General features: G+C 35.6%; 1 protein-coding gene across 4 annotated transcripts in view; it reads left to right on the top strand.

Moving 5' to 3' along the window:
* CKIalpha (casein kinase I alpha) overlaps positions 1-22272 on the top strand; it is a 36459-nt gene extending 14187 nt beyond the window's left edge. The window contains exons 3-9 of one of the 4 annotated variants that reach the window (XM_073079788.1): positions 7961-8082; positions 12351-12545; positions 13640-13739; positions 16794-16896; positions 17451-17537; positions 17879-18058; positions 20135-22272. In XM_073079788.1, coding sequence (XP_072935889.1) covers positions 7961-8082; positions 12351-12545; positions 13640-13739; positions 16794-16896; positions 17451-17537; positions 17879-18058; positions 20135-20137 — 790 coding nt within the window. In that variant the 3' untranslated portion in view covers positions 20138-22272. Of the gene's footprint in view, positions 1-7960; positions 8083-12350; positions 12546-13639; positions 13740-16793; positions 16897-17450; positions 17538-17878; positions 18059-19064; positions 19774-20134 lie in introns of those variants that run through there. The other 3 variants (XM_073079779.1, XM_073079771.1, XM_073079762.1) reach the window with 3 other exon arrangements.

Raw genomic sequence — 22272 nt, 5'->3', positions numbered from 1 at the left:
TTTATTTAGCTCCAGAGGAGTCTCTTTAGTACGTTAGTAGGTATTTCTTTTTCTGGGCTCGCCACGATATGCTCGGTGAACAGCATGATGCTTTTGTTCAAAATTGCATACTTTATGTATGGCTAAAATGATGAAACGAGATCCAGATTGCACACTAATTAGTTCCATCTGCTAACTGGGTTGAGCGTGTCATAGTGAAACCAAGAATATTCGTAGGTGTGGCCAACATAAGACCCATTGAATTAATACAATAGCAGACGGTATTTGATCAAAATGCCTACAGGCCGAAACACGCGGATCCGTAGATCTTATAAAAAACCATTCTAATTAGCATCGAGCACCACCGCGAAGGACTTTCACAAGCGTTATGTAAATAGAAAACCGACCTTAATACGTTTTTAGCAAGTATTACAAGGTTTTTGGTTTGATGTGACCATGCTCTCTGCTCGTCTGGCTTAACAATGGCGATAATTATTATTTACATCAGTAGATGTCAGCACAGGTTTGTTTGAAATTGCATGTTGGTGTTTGTCGTTCACGGTTTCCGCTCGTGGTTTCGTCCGTGTGAATGTGTGAACTAAAAGGAACTAATATAAGGTGTCCCTGTAATATGGGATCCATAATACAGCTTTGGTATCCTCTGCCTGTCGTAACTAGGCTTGTCGTAACTAGGATTCGAAGGTGGTAGAACCCTTTGTGGTTCGACTCCGGCGGCACCACCGCCACACCTATTTCTACCTAATAACTGCAGTGTTAGGTGCTGCTGTGTTCCGGTTTGAAGGGTGTGGTAAGGGAGAAAGACTTTTCCGAGGCATTCCAGCTTAGTCCTCAGGGGCAGCGGCGCATCTGTGGCCGACCTCAGGTAGGAATATCTAATCCTATCTGGGGTTTATTACAGATGTCCATGGGCGGCAGTAGCCACTTACCATTAGGAGGACTGCATGCTCGTCTGCTACTCTTATATTATAAAAAAAAAAAAACTAAAATCCCGGTTTAACTCCCACGACACTGGGACACCCTTACTTCCCTCCCCTTGGGTCATGAATATTCAAAGATTGTTTCCTAGTGCTCACCTACGTTATATAAGGAATTCCTGTGTAATATTTTGTTTCAAGATGAAATGTTCTTAAATTTATTTTGTCGAAATAATAAATTTCAAAATCTACAATTTTGCGGAAAGTATAAATTACTTTTTGACGTTCTTAGCAAATCCTTTAACAATCACAATCTGTCACTCAATTATGTCGACGGAATCTAATTAGGTATATTAGAACTTCGACGCCCCTCCAATACTGTTTGGATCAATTTCGAACCCTCTGTCATAGATGCCTCCAAGTTTTGTGAATCTGTTATAACCCCACCAGGTTAACCTGTCTGTCTATCAGTTTTAGAGCTTGAAAATGCTTGTCGCAGGCAGACGTTTATCAAGTTTATTTATTTTACATACTATGTATGATCTGAGAGCGCTCAAGAGACTATTGTTCCTACACAAAATGCAATGAAGGTTACTTACGAGCATACATTCTATTGTAGTGGGCAGATGTGTTTTGATAATTTTCGTTAATAACCTTTTAATTATCATACTAATACAGGCTTTAAGGTTAAGCTGGGTATTAAATGTTGAATAGTTTTTAATTAATGTTTAATACTGGCGACTTCCGGAATGCATACAAATTAATAATTTGTTTCAATAAGGATTGTATAAAATGAAAATTGTAAGCAGTGATATTCTAGTATTGTGAATTTCGTCCTTTTATGCTGGGGTCCAGGGTTCGATGCCCAGGTACGCACTGCTGATTTTTCGAAGTTTGTGACTGTTAGATATTAATTATCACTCGCTTGAAAGGTGATGGAAAATGTCATAGGGAAACTATTTACATATCTGAGAGATCTTTATAAGTTCTCAAAGGTATGTAAAGTCCTGGGGGCCTACCACCACCATTTAAAAAACATCATACTTCAGGAAAGTTTTATTTCCTCCTTAAAACAGTAAAATATTCCGTCATACACAGTTGAACAAACTTAAACCCTTATTGATTTTTCGCTTATCCATTGTATAAAACCAACTGAAATTGTCATATTTTGCTTAAAAAGTTAAATTTCCTGCAAAAAAAGTAAAAGTATGATTAAAATAATATTGTTTTAAGAGAGAGGGCAGTAACCCCCCTGAAGAATACCAATTCGCACTTGGCCAGTGTGGTGGATAACGGCCTAATCCTTCTCTTTTTGAGAGAAGATCCGTGTCCAGTAGTGGGACAGTAATGTGTCATCGTGATTGTAACTCGTAATTGCAGCACTTGATGTCCCTCTCACTCACTATATACAACGTGGGAGCGAGAAACGTATACAAAAGCCGCTACTTTGGATAACAATCCTTATTGAATGAAGTTATAGTATATTACAGTAATAAACGTTTTTATTCTCAAGGATCATTGACACCTTTTCGCACCGGAACAAAATGACTCGTTTAAAAAAATTACGACTAACTAAGGTAGTTTTATTAACAAAAACACTGTTTATTAATTAACAAAAATAGTGTTTTAGATGATTCTAGGACAGACTTCAGTTGGGTTTGAACGGAACAGCTTTCTTTGTTGTTTTATATTTAAAATCACGTTACAAAGAGTTTTATAGTGATGTGAAAAAAGGAGGACATATGCAAAGAAAGAACTTTTGAAACATCTTTAAATCTCACTCAAACCTATTTCTTTCTTAGAGCACCAGATTTTTTTTAACATTACAACTAACTCTATATAGAACATTTTCTGCATAAAGACGATCACATATGCGATGCCCAGAGGACGAAGATGATCACCTCATAAGTGAATCAGTCTGCATCCACACCGTTCCGAAGCATTCGAACCGCAGAACTGCTTTACGTTAAAACCACACTAGCTCTACCACCTTACCGCAAGGTTTCAGTGTACGAGAAACAATCACATCGTACGAGAAACTCGTACATCAAGACGCGATATATGAGGTGTTCTAATTTAGCGGGGTTAACACATTTGCGACAAACACAACCGGTTCTCCGATATAACGACAGATGTCCGTGGGCAGCTGGAACCACTGCTTCTATTATAAATAGATATAGATCAAACATATACCACTTATAAGTGCCATATCCGATTTTTCTATAGAAACTTGATCCATACGATTAGATTTAAAGGTGCAAAAGTGGTAGCACCCTTTGTGGTTCGACTCCGGCGGCACTATCGCCACACCTATTTGTACCTAATAGTAGCAGTGTTAAGCGGTGCTGTGTTATGGTTTGATGAAGGGTGTGGTAAGATACTTTTCCGAGGCGTTCCAGCTTAGTCCTCAGGGGTTGCAGCGTATCTGCGGCCGACCTCAGGTAGAAAATGAATCCATGTTCGTAGACGAGCATGCAGTCTATTATAAAAAAATACGGCACGGAATTATTACAGTATCGATTCTTAGGCATCCTATAGGCTTATCTTAAACACCTCGGATGTTATTCTAAACGCTATAGTACATACAATAGGATTGATGTCGGTGCTTCTTTCGCTCATCGTTGTAACGCTTCACTGAATATAACATGGCGTGTAATTTCAACGGAGAACGCTAGATTTTTTATTCTTAAATAGCGGAGTTGGCTTGCGTTTGTGCCTGTATCTCATAATTTTGTACCAACATACATGGATATATTCATGGATATATCATATTAAGTCTATAACGTTTGAATATTCTTCCATCATCATCAAGCGTCATACCCTCCGGGACTCGTATGCTAAGGCAGTGTTAACATAAGGGCGGTGGACATGGATTTTCGGGTCTCGAGGATACCCTCTTTGCCCGGGCAGATTCTCAGGTGGTAAATATCCCCCGGATTTTCGATATTTATTCATAATAATACAATGTTATTAAAACATTATAGAATAATGAAAAAATATAAAAAATATATCATCCCCCTGTTGAGTGGGTGATTCGGTACTTATGCGTCGTTACCGAGCGGACGGTCGGCCTCCTGATGGTCGGAGGGATATTCTTCCATGAGCCCTTTGAATACCGCTCCCGGCTATAGGTTTCCGCTAAAGAAAAGGGCTCTGCCCTAGTTCCGCCTATCGCAGTAAAAACTGCTGACTAGTTCCTGCAAAACCTATAATCTTCGGTGCAAAACTTATAGGCTGATGAGTAACAAGAATTTATTCAAAATTGACGTGGGTTAGTTAATTTATAGGGAGATACGTTTAACGAAGTATCCCAACCTATTCCTGGGTGTAGCACCATATTTGCGGCTGAGCTCAGTTCGGCTTCAACGTAGGGTTAATTAAAGATCTACATTGACGGCACTGGCCACTTACCGTCATGTGGACTACATGTTCGTTTGATACTTTAGTAAAAAAAAATAGTAGGCTGGTTTATGGGATTTGTGGCCAGCCTAAGATTGGTACGCAATAACACTTTAATTAAGGGATCATATAGCGCTAGCGTCGCGAGCATGCGTATTCAGAACTTCGGAATACTTCGCGCTACTTTGGAAATCGGCCGTAAGTTAGCGATTAAGATATTACATTATGTAACAGAATTTGATAATTTCTAGAGCCCAAGTTTCCGGATCGCGTGCATCGCGCACATGCAAATGTAAATCATTGCACGCGACATATAGAAAGCAGCTCGTGTACACCATCTGAACACTGTTTCCATGCTGGTGTATGCAAATTTTGAGGAAACATGGAAAATTCTATGGAATTTCTAATTAAATTTTTTTTATAAAGTAAATCCAAAGAGTGTCTCGCTCTTCGATACTCTAAATATCAGTTTAAGGGCCTCGTAAACTAAAGACTTATTATTTTTTCTATTGATCGATAGTTTCATCAGCTGTTTACTCAGTATGATGAAGAATATAAGTAGTAACTTCGTAAATTACAATGTGTTGATATCGGCTGATTCTCATAGTGATTAAGGGCCTGACCAAACTATCGTTCCGTAAAATGTCTTCAATTTACGTGGCTCTAAGGCCAAAATGAATTAAATTAAAAAATAAATTGAAATCAATTAATTGAAAGAGCTTTTACTAATTGTCGTTTATTATTCGAGTGGTCGCTAATGAATTCCGATAATACATGCTAGGGAAGTGAGTAATTAACCTTCGGTATTTAGAATTTGCGCTCTGTTCATTTTATCAGTGGATGGCGAAGCATCAATTTGTCTCGACGCCAACTTTCCGTCGAAAGGCACTTCAGACTTCAGCGTTATTTCACTTTACGATACACTTGTATTATTTGAACAAGCACGTCGTTATTCCTTTCTGGTAGGAGGCACTGATGAGTTTGATTCGTTGATTATAGATCAGTATTGGAGATGAAGAAAATGTGAATTGGAGTTTATTAATTTAATTTTCTTTTCTGGCAATAAACCAATACATTCTGACGATGTATCATCTTCATCTCCAATTAAACCTAATGTTGTTTATTATATGACGCTAGCACCTTCTAACTGATCCTAGTAAAGTTTGATCTATCGGCTCAATAAAAGTATATGCCGACCATTTAATGTAGAACACAGCAGAGTTACCTTGCCGCTATAGAGCAGAAATCAGTGAGTTATATGAACTCTGGACTCGAAATAACAACGGGTCTACAATCTTTTAATGCTGGTTTACTAAGTCTATTAAAAGTAACGCTTAAAAACGAGAGATTTTTTTTATAGTTCAGCTGCGGCATCGCTTCACGGAATATAGTACCTTCTGTGTTTAGCTGTGTTCATGATAACGTGACATAACGGTACGTTACGTCCACGGAAACCCCATGCGCTCTCCATCATCATTTTATTGATTGTCCGCGCAAAATGTTGTTTGACATGCAACGTGTGATATGTACGTACGCGAAAAGGAAGTTTGTAATGTTGAACCGGTATAAATCGGGTTCCATCAGGGTTCCATCGCCACACCTGGTTCTAGCGTGAAGTTCTGACATTCAGTGGAAGGGTGTGGAAAGCGGGTGACTTACATATGAAGCGAACGTCCGAGTACTCAGGAGTCGCAAATCGCATTGCGATTAGCTACAGAGAGTCTTATTTCACTTCTTACCACGCTTTTATTAGCTTGACTATTTATTTATGTATGTATGTAAAGGAATCTTTAAACTCGATTTTTACCGTCTTTGAACCGTCCGATTAATTTTAAATTATGAACAATTATCAAGAACCGACGACGATACACGATTTTAATAATTTTATCCCATTCTCCTCACCAGGATCGTCAGGAATCAGGATTAATCATTTTCCTTGTGCGATTATAGCGTGGTTTTTAGTTTTTAAACTATATTTTTATTTATAATTAACCATAGCCTTTACATTTACATATACTTATATGAGAAAAAGAAGAATTTATTTAAATTGTATACTAATTAGAGATTCTAACTACGAATGACGAATGTTACTATTTAACAAACTCTGAATCACTTTCTAAATTGGACGTAGTTAAATGAAAAGGAGCCAGCCTACACAAATATTGTTTAGTTATGAGATATGTATAGAAATTTCAAATTCTATTAAAAATATACTTGTTATGCCACAGGTTGGATCCTCTTCGTTCTAATACGACAAAATAAACCTTCTTCGTGTATTATTTTAAACACAGTTTCGCAAAAAAAAAAAATACGAGTGAAAATGTCGATTATGATTTTTCCCCAAGCATTACGGAGAATCACAAGTATGACAACGCAAATTTTTCGCTGAAAATAAACCTCATAAACCCCGGGAAGCCGTATCAGCGCTGCGGATAGATTTCATCATTCTACCGACTTGGATGGATTTCATAAGCGACTCTTGTAATTATTCGTGATCGTGAAACTTCATTATTTACATGTTTTTTTTGTCTTAGGCTCTCTACTTCTATAGCACCATAACTAATGCAAATTTAGACCCAATTGAAGTGATGATTTTCATTTTTTGTAAAATCCGTTTTTTTTAGATAATACTCTTTACTTGCACATTTAAATTAATTAAAAAAAAAAATAACGTTTTGCCAAATATTTGTTTCACTCTCTGTCTCTACTTATCTGAGTATATAGGCCTGCCTTAGGCCTATTTAAGATGTTGAAATCGATTCATAATGATTTACTTTAAACAAACAATTAATATCTGTGCAGAGGTAAAAAATAAAATAGCGTTCATGCGACAACAGATTTCAAATCATAAATAAATAAATATTTTAAATATAAATAGGGTTCATTCAAAATGTATGAGTATGGTTTTATTGGCGCATACACTTTTACTCGGCGGCATGGGCCCGTCAATATGGAGGCTACGCTCTGATTGGTTAACTGACGTCACTTCCGTTACACTTGCCAAAAAATATTTGCACTCCAATTTTTAACACTTTTATTACAAACATGATTGTATTGCTGTGTATATTATGTATAAATATCATACTAGCCGAATCTGGCTTCGCTATGGTCTAAACCAGTTTTGAATTCCCTTGAGATTTTAGGGAAATATGTATAAACAGATATTCTCATATCACAATCTAACATTGTGGAAAAAAATGAATATTATCGAGGTTTAAGGAAAGAAACATTAGGAAGCAGAATTTTATATATAAAAAATCATATTTTCCGCTTTTGATTATTAATAATTATTATATTATATTACTAGCTGACCCGGTAAACGTTGTGTTGCCATATAAATAAAATGTTAAGGGTGAACAACCCTAATGACTTAGGGGTATGAAAAATAGATAGTAGTCTATTCTTAGACCTACTGAATATACATATAAAATTTGGAGAAAATTTTAAAGCCGTTTCGGAGGAGTACGGTAACTGACATTGTGACACGAGATTTTTTTTTCTTTTTTTATAATTTATAATTTGAGTAGCAGACGAGCATGCAGTCCACCTGATGGTAAGTGGCTACTGCCGCCCATGGACATCATTAATCAACCCCAGATAGGATAAGATTTTGAATTAGTGTATAACTGTACGTTTGTTTGTTGCAGATGGTACGGCTACGAGAAGGACCACAACATCCTCGTGATGGACCTGCTCGGTCCATCGCTCGAGGACCTGTTCAACTTCTGTTCGCGCCAGTTCACCATCAAGACTGTTCTCATGTTAGCCGGTCAGTATCTGGTTTACTATTGATGAAAGATAGGAAGAAAGAAGGAAAAATTATATTTGGCGAAATACATAAACATAATGAAAAACATAAACCCATAAAAAAAATATTGTGTAAAGAAACTTTTATTCAATATTTATATCGTTCTTTATTTTAATTTTTAATACTTATGTGATATTATACTAATCAGCTGATTTTTTTTTAAATATTTTTAGTATTTTCTTTACGAAACCCTCCCATAAAAAAAAAAAAATGTGTAAAGAAACTTTTATTCAATATTTATATCGTTCTTTATTTTAATTTTTAAGACTTATGTCTTCGATCACTAATAAGAACTAGATACACAATCAGCGACAAAAAAATGGCGCGACGAAAAGAGCACCCAAATAGACATTTGGGTGCGCTTTTAGGTTAGTAGTGTTTGAACGTTCGGAGAATAAACATGCCTCAGTGCTCGTTCAAAACTGCAAAAATCACACGTCTAGTACGCTAACAAATGATTGAATATCGTATTTTCGGTAAGTATTATTATTATAAGTAGGTAATTGCTATCACTCAATTATAAATACTGCTATTTCGTTCGTAAATAATTTATTTTTAAGTTTTAAAAATTATCAACAAAAATCAACAGAATGTATAAACCATTTAAATTGTAAAGTCTGTTACTAAACGTACAATTCTTACTATTGCAAGCCCACTTGATTTGTTCGGGTTACATGGTGACTCTGTTCTAACTTGAATGGAGACGCTATTGTTTTATATTTTTTTCTTTAATTTAATTATTTTTTTTTCTTTTTTTTTGTTATATAAAAATATTTGTTTTGTATAATAATTAAACATATGCAATGAGTAAATAGTAAATGAGTGAAATTAAATTATTAAGTAAATTATTATTTAATATATTTTATGATGTCTTTTCATCCAACTGCCGCGACAATAGTCATAGAATTATTATAATAAAGTCTATTGTCGAAAGATACACTAAAATAAGATTGCTTAACATAGCCAAAAAAGATACGGAAAAAAAATAAAAATCCATCGAAAAGACTGTTTTCCAATAAACTCACTTTATTCAAGGGAATTAATGGCATCTTGTTGATTCCATATTTTTATTTTTACTCGACTGCCAAGGAAGGGTGTTGTTTTTTGCACGTATCTTGTATGTATCTTTATAAGCGGACTTTAGCTGCACTGCATTTTATTCCCTCGGATCTAACATACGGCTGGGTGAATTTCGACAGTTAAGGTGTCATTATATTCGTCTCAAATATCCAAATGTCCTTAGATAGGTGTTGGAAAAAACTCTAAATTTAAGAAGAAATATACAACGGATTTCTGTCACTACAAAGTAAGCAAGTAATTTAATTAAAATAATCAAAAACCCGACTGCACTATAAAGGCTGAAGTAGAATTTTCAAAAACAGTGAAATAGGCGTTTCATCATTTTTTAGCAAGAAAGCCAAAAAAAAAGTTTTATAATACGTATCTGCTTCAAAAACAAAAGATGTTCAAACAATATTATCCTATTTTATCTTCGTAGGGCTCATTTACGCTATATAAAGAACCTATGTGTAAAATTCCAGCACGCTAAAGATCCGCGGTTTCCCTTTACGTTGGTGTCTGGCGCAGCAACTTACGCATTTAGTCAGACAGTCACCTCGATGTGTTATACACATGTATATATCATATAATATGTGTGTAATCACCTTTTAATTTCCTTTATTTTGATACCCCACTCCATAGTTTTGGTTAACTTTTTTTAAAACGTGTTACTATTTCGGAAAAACATCCACCATTTACGATTTATAGAATATCTAACTTCAGTAATTCAAAGTTCTAGTAATTATTTTATATCGTTAGGGGTAGAATTTCATTATTTTTATCCAACAAGCCAGATACAAAATTTCATAGTGTTTGCGTCAAAATTGACGGTTGTTCAAATTAACTTTTAACCCTTATTTTGCCCTCTACGGGGTTGATTTTTCGGAAAGGGATAAATAGGTGTGTCTTTATTCCTATCCAGAAAGCCAAATACTAAATTTTACAGTAGTTGCTTCAAAATTAAAGGATTTGAAAAAAACTATCATCCCCCGTTTTACCCTCTTAGGGGTAGAATTTCCAAAAGGCCTTTCTTAGTACTTATTTACGCTATATAGCGAACCCATGTGCAAAATTTCAGAACTCTAAATTAAGCGGTTTTGGCTGTACGTTGATTTCTGAAAAATGAAAAAATCATTTAGTCAGTCAATCAGTCAGTCACCTTGCTATTTTATATATATACAAATTATATGTTTTTATAATCTCCGTTTAATTTCCTTTCATTTGATATCATACTCGATAGGTTCGGTTAACTTTTTTTGAAATATTACTATTTCGCGCCAAAAATCCGCCATCTTGATTTTTTTTTTCTAACACCTATCTAAGGACACTCGGGTCATTGAGACGAATATAATGACACCTTAATTGTCGACATTCATCCAGCCGTTTGTTAGATCCGATCAAATAAATAAAGACAAACATACTTCCTTGGCAGTCAGGTAAAAATAATTGAAATAAATGTTGGTTTACTACATATTTATTTAGTCGTGGGCAATATATTTCGTTGGATAACGGCGTAAACAGCTTGTTGATTTTTTAATTAAATTACTTGTATTTGGTTATATTTTAATTTTAAACTTATTATATTTTTATTATAATAAATTGTGACTGCATATTATTTACTTTCATTGATAAATTATTATTATGTTCATTAAAATTAATTACTTCGACCTAATAAAAATATTAAAAGTAATGACAGTTCGTCTCCACTAATTCCTTGTCCAAGTGACAAACCACGGTCGTCAATTTCTTTTTTCTTTTTTTTTAGCGTCAATTTGACGCCACTTTTTAAGTTCATTTTTGTATGGGATTGTGTATCTAGTTCTTATTAGTGATCGAAGACTTATGTGATATTATACTAATCAGCTGATTTTTTTTAAATATTTTTAGTATTTTCTTTACGAAACCCTATTGTTGATCAAAAGTGTCAGAATTTTGTCTGAATGAGTAATCAATACAGACTATCTAGAGTCTAGTCTAGATCTAGACTTTTTGTATTTGTAATAAGTACATATCCTTAAAAATTCTTAGACAAAAATGAAGTTATTATGAAATCACTGAAATTTTTTCTTTTAAAATTTGTAATTAAAATAAACATAAAAAAGATTTTATTTGAGATTTTTGATGTTACTTTTCATTGCTGTCTGTTTTGAAAAAGTGCATGTAAAGTTGCAGTTTACAAACACTAAATCTATGAGGATGTTATAGATCATGTTATACCTACCTGCTTGATATGTTTTACTCATTCTTTGTGTTGTCTTTTCCTGCTACTAATTTTGGACAATCAAGGTAATTTATATATTAAATTATTGACTTATGATATTTATTTAAAGTAAACAAAGACACATTGCAACATTTGTGCAAACATGTTTACAAACAAGTTAATAAAAATTGTGGTAAAAGTAATTTAGACCACCAGTTTCCAATGCCAAATTATACTTTTATTAGGACCCCACTTTTATTGGGTTGATTACAGCTTTCTTTTTTGCCCCTTTGAGGAGAAAAATCTAATCATCACAAATGGAGATATTCTTTTCCGAGATATTCCAGTTTAGTCCTCAGGGGTAGCGGGGCATTTGTGGACGAGTTCAGGTAGAAATTTATATCTGGGTAGGAAATAGTAGGAATCTTATCTGGGTTTGATTACAAATATCCATTGGCGGCAGTAGTCACTTACAAATAGGTGGACTGCATGCTCGTCTGCTACTACTATATTATAAAAAAAAAATGCTCCTCTTCTTCATAGCGAAACATCTTTCAAGCAGTGGTAGATTGTTAACTTTAAATAACAATTATAGTTTAAAAACTAAAAACCACGCTAAAATCGCCCAAGGAAAATCGTTAATCCTGATTCCTGACGATCCTGATGAGGAGAATGAGATAAAATTAATAAAACCGTGTATTGTCATCGATTCTTGATAATTGTTCAAAATTTGAAATTAATCAAAGTGGGTAAAAATCGAGTTCAAAGATTCCGTTACATAGTTACATACATACATACATACAACCCAAGCTAATAAAAGCGTGGTAAAAAGAGGTCTACGTGAGCGCAGGAACCCAATTCACGCAATAAAACTCTTAAAGGGTGGATCACTGTTCTATAACTCATTTTGTACACTGCAATAAATATATATTTTTTTATTTTTTATATGAATAGAAATTTGTTTGTACAGATCAAATGCTGGGCCGCGTGGAGTTCCTCCACTGCAAGTGCTTCATCCACCGCGACATAAAGCCGGACAACTTCCTGATGGGCATCGGCCGCCACTGCAACAAGCTCTACATGATCGACTTCGGCCTCGCGAAGAAGTTCCGCGATCTACGCACCAGAGCGCACATCATCTACCGCGAGGACAAGAACCTCACCGGTAAAACAACACCTGTTAATGATCAACCCTATATGCCTCAATTTGTCCGCTATAAGTCTGATTAATACTCAATTTATCCAAATTATGGAAATTCTAATTTTGACAATTTCTATTATAGTAAGAAGTAATTGTGTAATGTCGATCTTTTGGTAGGCAAAACATTGGATAGATTGATTGTTAATGCTCATTCTATTCAAATGTTGTCTTCAAGATATTGAAATTTGATAATTTCTAGTATGAAATAATCGTCTAATGTCTTTGGTAGGCATAACGTTGGATAGATTGATTATTAGTAAAGGACATTACGAGGCTTGTAAGAAGGCTATATACATTGTATCTTGCTGAAAATGTTGCTATAAACTACCACAGCAATATTGCCAGCATATTTGTCTTGCTGCAAAGCTTTAACATATTGTGTAATACTGTAATCTAGTCCGCGGGATATATGATATACTGAGATTGGGGTAGTCTTGTGTATGTACCATAAGAACTCCCCCCCTCCCCATCCTTCCCTAAAATAATAGTATACAATTGCAGATATGCACAGTGAATCAAAAGTAGATAATAGCAACAATTCCATTGATTGCTTTGATTTTTTTATTATGAAGTTTGTTTGATTTTAACCTTTCAGATTTGGAATCCACTGATCCGCCCACACGGCCAGCGTGGTGGATTATTGTCCTTCCGAAAGGAGAACAGTGTTCAGGACTGGGTCCCTTTCAGATAAAAATGTAAACGACCTATAAGTACAAATGTACATAATTCAGAATATTCTGATTATTCTTCTGAAGGTGGTAGAACCCTATATGGTTCCACTAAAATACCATTACTATACCTATTACTGCCTTACAACAGTGTTAAGCGCTGCAGTGGTTAAATAAGTATGGTAATGCTAATTAATAATTTCTAATTTAGCCCTGAAGTACTAACACAACTGTGACCGACCTCAGGTACCACTTAAATCTTATTTGCAGTTAATTACAGATGTCTATTAACAGCAGTGACCCCTCGAGGTGTACTCTTTACTCACTACCCACTGCAATTTTATAAGAGATATGTATAAGAAAGGTGTTTAAATATATGTTTGTCCGCAGGCACCGCTCGCTACGCGTCGATCAACGCCCACCTCGGCATCGAGCAGTCGCGGCGGGACGACCTCGAGTCTCTCGGATACGTACTTATGTATTTCAACAGGTCAGTATATAAAGAATTATCAGTAAGATTTACGAAACGTCTGTAGTTCTAGTCGCAATAGAATTTATTGTTATGAAATTTTGTTATTCGGGTGTAAAAGGGGGTTGAAAGTAGGGGAGTCATGACTTTAAGCAGCTCTTAAGAATGTATCTTCACCAATACTCCTAATAGATTAGTTAAATAGGCTACTATCTAGATTAGTAGGTTAAGCAGGTCAGTTACTTAAATGGAACTCCTTTACAATTTAATATGATGGACCATCCATGATCATACCTCTACCCATTTCGTCTAACATAACATGAATATAGCTCATACAAACACCGTTTTCGATCAGTTTTGAGCGTTCGTGATAAAGATATCAAAACCTTTCCTTGAAATAGCTACAACCATATAAGATCGACCCATGCATATCAACGGTCAAACATTTTAAATATACATAGTGAATAATTCATATGGAATACTAAGAAACAGGTTTTTGGTTTTGGTATCGTTCAAATACGCTACCTAACGAACTTAAACGGTTATTTTAAAATCAGAGGCAAATGCTCATTTATTTTTATTTGTATCATATGCAATATTGACCCATTAGAAGACAGCTGGTTATAACATGTTCGAACTTGCACCGCCCGACCTCACGTCATTGACCCCGTTAAATGTCGGTTAGTGGTAGTTTCTTTTTTGTCGATTCCGTATCGGTTGGTGCGTTAATGAGTTGGTTCGAGAATTTGGCAGTTCGATCACGTTTGGAGAGATAGTGAAATTGTGGAGAGCATTTCGAATAAAATCGCTCGCTAGGGTTATGACAAGACTTAAATTTTTTCATCCCTGTCAAGATTTGAAATAGTGCCCCTGGCAACATTTTCAACCACCGCCACACCAATTTCTGCATCATAACAGCAATGTTAAGCGCTGCTGTGTTCCGGTTTGAAGGGTGTGGTAAGGGGGACATACTTTTCCGAGGCGTTCCAGCTTAGTCCTCAGGGGTAGCGGCGCATCTGTAGCCGACCTCAGGTAGGAATATATAATCCTATCTGGGGTTGATTACAGATGTCTATGGGCGGTAATAGCCACTTACCATCAGGTGGAATGCATGTTACTCCTATATTATAAAAAAGGCATCGAAGGCGTTATGACAAGACTTAAAATTTTGTAATCCTGGGAGGATTTGAAATTGTGTCCTTAGCAATATTCAAATTATTTCAATGGCACTCAAATGGCCGCTTCTAGCTACGATGCTGTCCGTGTGAAATTGTGACAGAGTAATTTTATAGATTCATTGAGCCGATCTGATGATACAGAATATTTCGGCTGGAACTGGTTCAAAACAGATCACCCTCAACTGTTCGATAATTAATACATTAATATGTATATTGGACTTAATCCGTGTGACGAATTCATATTAAACACCTAATTATCTTCGTAAATTTGTATATTCTCGGTAAAGACAGGATAATTGTATGGGTTGTGCTAATTTAGTTATATTGTCGGAAATGCCCACTATCAAAACGACGGTAATTTATGACTTGATATGTCCACTAAAGATTAGGCTAATTATATGAGTGTTTGCTACCTACATGCGTAATAGAAAAATATGTTGATGTATCACTTTCTTAGGGTACTTAGTGATTAAACTGTATGAAAGCCAAAAGCCAAAGCCCAAAGCCAAATTATAAGATATTTGAGTAACATTTATCTGTGCCCTATAATAGCGACAAATATAAAAAATGATAGGAAATAGTAGTTACACGTGGATTGGATATTGATCTGTTTCATCATTATCGGATAAACATCTGATAAATTACTATGATAATTATCAAGGGACATTTTTTATCTTGATAATTTCGAACCCTCGTTGATTAGGCACAGATTTCTGTCGAATACATCATTTTACAAGAATTATTTTAGTTAAAAACTTCTTTTTTGGCTTTCCTCTCTTTGATAGCTTAAAACTCGTTATGTTTTCTCTAGAATGGTTCTCTGTATTCCTATGAAATTTCCCATAAAAGTATTTTTATTCTAAAATTCTGTACAACAAACGAATGTATGTTTTTAAATCAAATTTTGATCAGTTCTCATATCATTTAAACTGTTTGTCTCAGCTAAGAATATGACCTGTTTCAACATTATAAACTTCAATACTACGTTCAATACTATTTATATTACTACAGACATCTATTCGCAAGTTTTCAATCGACGAACATACAAGTAATATGAATATAGCGCGAAGTTGAATTAAACAGGTCGTTGTAGGTAGATAGTAGTATGTGTGACTCACGGAAATTTATGAATCACCGCATTATATTAGTATGTGCTCTGACGCCACTGATGTTAGGAAATAAACAATGAGTTGATAGCTATATACGTGCGATGTGAGAACTATCTCTGTGCGCTCATATTTTTTGCGCAAACCGGTGCAATTGTTGCCGGCAATGACAATGACTCAGAAATTAGTGTCATGAAGAATAGTGTGCCGGTCTGCCGCGCAGGGATCCGGGTTCGATTCTCGGAATTATTAGTTTAGCTGTGTGTAATGGGTCTGGATGTTTGTGTCCATGAATGTGGGCTCTTCATTACAACAGCCCTTCATTAGTACATTTTGTTTGGTCTAAGTTGTAAAAGTCGTAATTTGCAACACCATTGCCATCTATTTCTGTCTTACAACAGTGGTGTAGTATGGCAGAGATGCTGTTATGCATCATATTTAAATTTCTAGTTATTTATATTGCCATGTGATTATCATGTGATCAATCTAGGATAGGGGCCCCTGTTCCATTTTGAGATGGCTTAGTTGACATTTCAACCTATTTGCAAAACACTGAAACTAAAAAACTCATTGACCGAAGAACCCATACATAAAAAGACCATTTAGCCAAATGACCGATTTTTAAAACGATCCGTTCGCCGAATAATTCATTCTTAAAATACCTGTTTGTGATGTGCTTTTATTAATTTCTTATGTACTTTGTACTTAATACTAAATGTAAGCTTTCTTTTGTATTGATGCCTATGTGTGCATAAATAAATAAAAATAAATACGTTTTATATTGTTTATAGAGGATCACTGCCCTGGCAGGGATTGAAGGCGATCACAAAGAAACAGAAGTACGAGAGAATCAGCGAGAAGAAGATGTCCACTCCGGTCGAAGTGCTGTGCAAGGTAAGTATTGTGAACACAATCGCATCCTCACTATCTTTTATATGTCACTCTGTTACTCTTATCGCTGATTCCGTTACGGAAAAAAGGTGAGGGTTTGCGTTAGTTAGTTGTTTGCGTTAGGCGCATTGTCACAAAAATATCGTAGAATAAATATTTCGTGTGCAGTTTCTGTACCTTTACAAAAGCGACACATTCGAAAATTTCCGGTTTAAAGTTTTAAATTGTTCGGTTTTATAAGATTGATATAAAAATTTTAGTAGTTGCTCACTGTACGAAAACATTTGAAACACTTCCTAAAAGGGCATATATTCCCATTGAATCTATGTTGAAATTAATTACTATTTGTATATATTTGTTTTCTATGAATGAATTTATTGTAGGCTAGAAATATCCGACTAGTAACTTTTCATCCCACATGAGACGGCCACAGATTGCGTGTGTGACGTCACAGATGTCTGAATACAAGGTCAATATATAAATCAACACTTTGCATTAATTTGATGGCGTTTACAGAGACAAATTGTTAATGTTTGCTTTGTTTTTTCTTTTCGTAGGGATTCCCAGCTGAGTTTGCGATGTATTTAAATTACTGCCGCGGTCTGACGTTCGACGAGGGACCAGATTATATGTATCTTAGACAGGTATGTTTTTTTTATTGAATTGTTTTTTAAATTGAAGTAGCAAAAATTATGTCAAATTTTCTTATAATATTGAAGTTACAAACGACATGCGGCCCACTTGATGGATTGCTTCATGTAGAATTATTTTTATTTAAAGCAGATTATAGATGAGTTGTCACTCGTGAATGCTAGAAAAAGATGTAGCGTGTTCTTTGGCCCCATCCCTGGCTCTACTACCTTTCAAGTTCACTTACAACAAGCCCTTAATCAGCCTTTGTAAGATCCGCTGCGAGACATTATAAGCCTCCCAAAATTGGCTCTACATGTGCAAATATGAACATAACAATATGTTTCGTTGTCAGCTGTTCCGCATCCTGTTCCGCACGATGAACTACCAGTACGACTACACGTTCGACTGGACGATCCTGCGGCAGCGCAAGCAGCACAACATGGAGGCCGGCGGCGCCCAGCCCGACCGCCGCTCGCCCTCCGTGCAGCGCCGCGCCGCGCAGCAGCCGCCCCAGCCGCCGCCCAACAACGAGGTGGGTGACCTCACACACACACACTACATACACACACCATACACACCACACATAACATACCCACGCGTAGTGTATTCACCACCCAGCCCCGCCACATTCGCCGAATAACGAGGTAACTCCTTTTTACAACAGATATACAGGACGCACCTATAAACACCGTACACGCACCCTCATACACATACATCACAAATATACACGTACCGAAAACGCACTCTCACACACACCATATCACATTTTTAATGGCTACTGCCGCTTATGGACATCTGTAACAAACGATAGATAAAATTACCATAATTGCCATAGATTAGATTCTTATCTGAGGTCTGCCATAGATGCGCCGCTATCTCTGAGAATACGCTACGCTGGAATGCCTCAGAAAAGTATGTCTCCCTTACCACACCCTTCAAACCAGAACACAGCGTTTAACACTGCTGTTATTAGGCAAAATTTGGTGCGGTTAATAATCGCAAAAAACGCGTATAAACAGACACTGTATATACCGTACACGACTACACTTTCCTACACCCGCTGCCCAACAAAGTGAGACCCTACACATAGTATATACACCACGCCATCTTCACACTGCCGTCGCAAAATACGTCCCTAAAGAAGACTTTCTCCTCCACAACGTGCTACAGGTATTGCCGTCGTACATGCGTTTGCATATTTTTATACATTAATATTTGCATCCTTTTTCTTAACAATATTTTTAATTTTAATAAATCTGCCTTCCATTTTAATAGATAATCTATATAACCCACTAGCTGATCCGGCCAACTTTGTACCGTCTTAAAATCTATTTATCAAATATACTTCATATAAAATATAGCCTATGTTGATCGTGGATAAAGTAGCTTTCGAATGGTGCAAGAATTTTTAAAATCGGTCTAGTAGTTTTTGAGCCTATTCATTACAACCAAACTAACAAACAAAGTTTTCCTCTTTATAATATTAGTGTAGATTAAACCTACTTCCTTTCCCCGCCCTACTACCCTTTATCTTCTAGGTGAAGTCTGTCCACGCGCCCGCAGACACGCAAGCGAACAAGCAAACAGTCAAGGCACACCAGTCCGGTAGCCAGCTGAAAAAGAAACTAACCGCCATATCCTAACCTTTTCCCTATATCACATGTTTAATGGGAATGCCCTATTATATTAATTGCTATGAGGGATATAATATTTCGACTTGAAAAATGGTGATAAATTTTAGAATTTTGTTACTTAGTTTTTTTTTTATATGCGGGTGGGTATAGTCAAAACTATTATCAAAATAAGTTTGGAAATCAAAATAATTTTACCACAATTAAATTTCATTATTAGACAATACTAATGTTAAATAATATTTAAAATATATCAGTATACATTTCTTTCGATATTGGAATATTTGATAGCAAAAATTTCCACTCGAATTATACATTATTTTAATAGGTTAATACGAGAGATATGAGTTGTGTATATGATAGCGATCTTTTATGTAAATTTTTATATAATAAGGTTTAAAAGGTTTTTATTAATGTTATTGTAATATTCTATCCTTCACTAACCTAAGACGACCGAGGATAAATATTTAATTACAAAAAACTGAATAAATTATAAAATGTGTTTGTGTTGTTGTAGGTTAGATATAAAAACACGGTAATGTGTCGAGTTTGAGATGTGAATTTTGTAAAAATTGATTATAAATAAAACCTATGAATTATAAATTACTTTTTTAATACATTGATTGTGCCGTTCTCTTATTCAATGGTAATTTTGCAATTTTATTTTATCAGTGGTAGATTATTTTTCTATATTGTAGTTGTCTGTAACTTGACCTGTATAACGATTAATTAGTAATATTTTTTGGAGTTGATTTTTACATCCATACATAATCCACACCTGTCATTTACAGAGCCATATAAGTTTTATTAGAGTTAATTAGATGTATCTGTTAGAATTATTATGTTTAACTAAGCTATATAGAAAATTAACTATTTTATTTTTTCACAACTAATGATACAATTATTATGTTTAGCTATATAGAAAATGAACCATTTTGTTTTTTCACAACTAATGAATGTTTTTTTTCTTTTTCCAGTGAAAGAGATTACGACGTTCGGCAGACTCGAGCAGTCCGATAGTAAAGAAACAGCGATAGCGTGGCGTGTGTGCGTGTGCGTGTGTGGGTGCGTGTGTGTGCGCGGACTGCGCTGCCGGCGTTGGCGCTCGGCCGGGCTCGGCCGCGCTCGGCCCCGCTCGGCCGCCCAGAGCGAGACGATGGACATGCTTTCTCTTTCTAGTGCAGAGGCCTTTAAGTTAACAATGTCGGCGTAGTGAATTAACGTGACGACGACCGCGTCGTGCGCATCCAACGAGTGTACGGAAACCTCGGTGACTAACTTTTCTGTGTACGCAGATGTAAGAAGATACTATATTGTTTTTTTTTTTTAATTGTATTATATATTTTTTTTTGGTACTGTTCGTTTCGTGTCGGGTTATGAGATGAATATTGTATTGATTAGGGTCCACGGATAGTTGGAAATGCATTTTCTATTCAGAATTTAAACGTAATTCATTGTATGTTTAACATGCGACGCTCGTGTCGGGATTAACCGTTGAGTTGAGTCCAGTAAGATCGCTCTCACATTTAATTAGTTTCGATGTTAGTTTTTCCTAATTACCTAGTGTTTATTAAATTTATTGATTAGTGATATGTCTGGGGTGTTTCAGCTTTTTGTGTACGATAAATTGCTTGACGGACCTGCGGGATATACGACCGTATACATACAACGTATTGATTCATGTGAATGTCAAAATACTTTGTACCCCGGCTGAAATGTTTTCGACATAAATCTCGTTGCGAATATTGGCTAAAATGTTCATTAAAATCTACTGATTACTAATATAAATAGGTTTCTGTATTGAATGAAAAAAATGTAAAGAAAAAAATCGCAAAAAAATATCGCTTAGATTGTAAGAGAAACTTGATTCCGTTCCTCTGATACGCGCCGACCGACCCCCATAGGACATAGGCTCCACTGTTTAGTGAATAATTTAATTTTTTTCTCGCCTAACGACGTTTTCGACCCACAAATTGTACATAAATTTATAACGGGCGGCGCGTTTCAGAGGAAATCGGTACATATGTATCGTATATTTTAAAATACAACAGGAATAATAATTGTAAATACGAGACAGTGTTCATTTTAACTGTTATTTTTTTAAGAACACGCTAATATGTTCGTTTTCCTGTAAGGATTGTGGCGGGGTGTGACACTCGTTTGATTGGAGGGGGCGGTTGCTAATTAGTCGCTAGAGGGCGTTGACTTGTATGTGCCACGTGGTCGATTTGTCGTGTGGACTAATATCGACTAACGAACGTTAGTAATAATCAACCTTGATATGTTTTTGTCTGCCGAAGTTAAAAATTTGTCAATTTTTCTAGACAGTAATGATCAAATTTTGAACTTTGCAATCGGATAGGCAAAAGTTGGTGAAGATTGATAAGATGTTAATTTAAATGTAAGTAGTCAAAAAAACTGTTCTTGAGGCGTAATTTCGCGATTATTGGAAAACTGTAATATATTATTGTAATTGTATAAACATCGATTCAAGAAATGCGTTTAAATTTTTGCGTTATTATATCTCGTTTTAGGGATAAAAATTCGTAATGATGAATTGATGCACAGTTCGTATTCACGTTATTTGGAACTGCTCGGTATAGCAGTTGGCATATACAGTGGCGCCATCTACACAAATTTGAGTACCGCCCTCCAAGCCAACTGTTTCTGTGAGGTAATGAGGAAGGTGATATTTTTATATTAAAAAAGGAAAGCGTATTGAACAGTTGACGAAAACGATGCGTGCGAGCATCAGAGGCGAGTGCCACACACCGGCGCAGAACTCTTAGAGCATATGATAAGTGGAATTGTACATGTAATATGATGTAATAGATCTTGTATGATTGCGAGTGAGATTGAGTCAAGTGGGGACAAAAGGCATAGTTCACAATATACACCTAGGTGACTGGAATTTGCGACCAAGATTTTTTTATCGTCTTGTGATAATATGGATCTCAATATTCCTCATGTTAAAACAATTTATTAGTGAAATATGTGAATCCGGTATAGTTTCCGTGATGTGTTGTTGAGTAATAGACCATTGTTATTTTGTCTCCAACTGAGTATGTTCAATGTACTGCACTTAACTATAAATTAATAAATAAAAATAAACGAG

The sequence above is a fragment of the Epargyreus clarus genome, unplaced genomic scaffold, assembly GCF_041222505.1.
Source record: "Epargyreus clarus isolate Ecla_fem2 unplaced genomic scaffold, WU_Ecla_fem_2.2 ptg000002l, whole genome shotgun sequence".
In the NCBI taxonomy this organism is placed as follows: domain Eukaryota; kingdom Metazoa; phylum Arthropoda; class Insecta; order Lepidoptera; family Hesperiidae; genus Epargyreus; species Epargyreus clarus.
The sequence above is the reverse complement of the archived record's forward strand: the minus strand, read 5'-3'. Positions and strand labels throughout refer to the sequence as shown.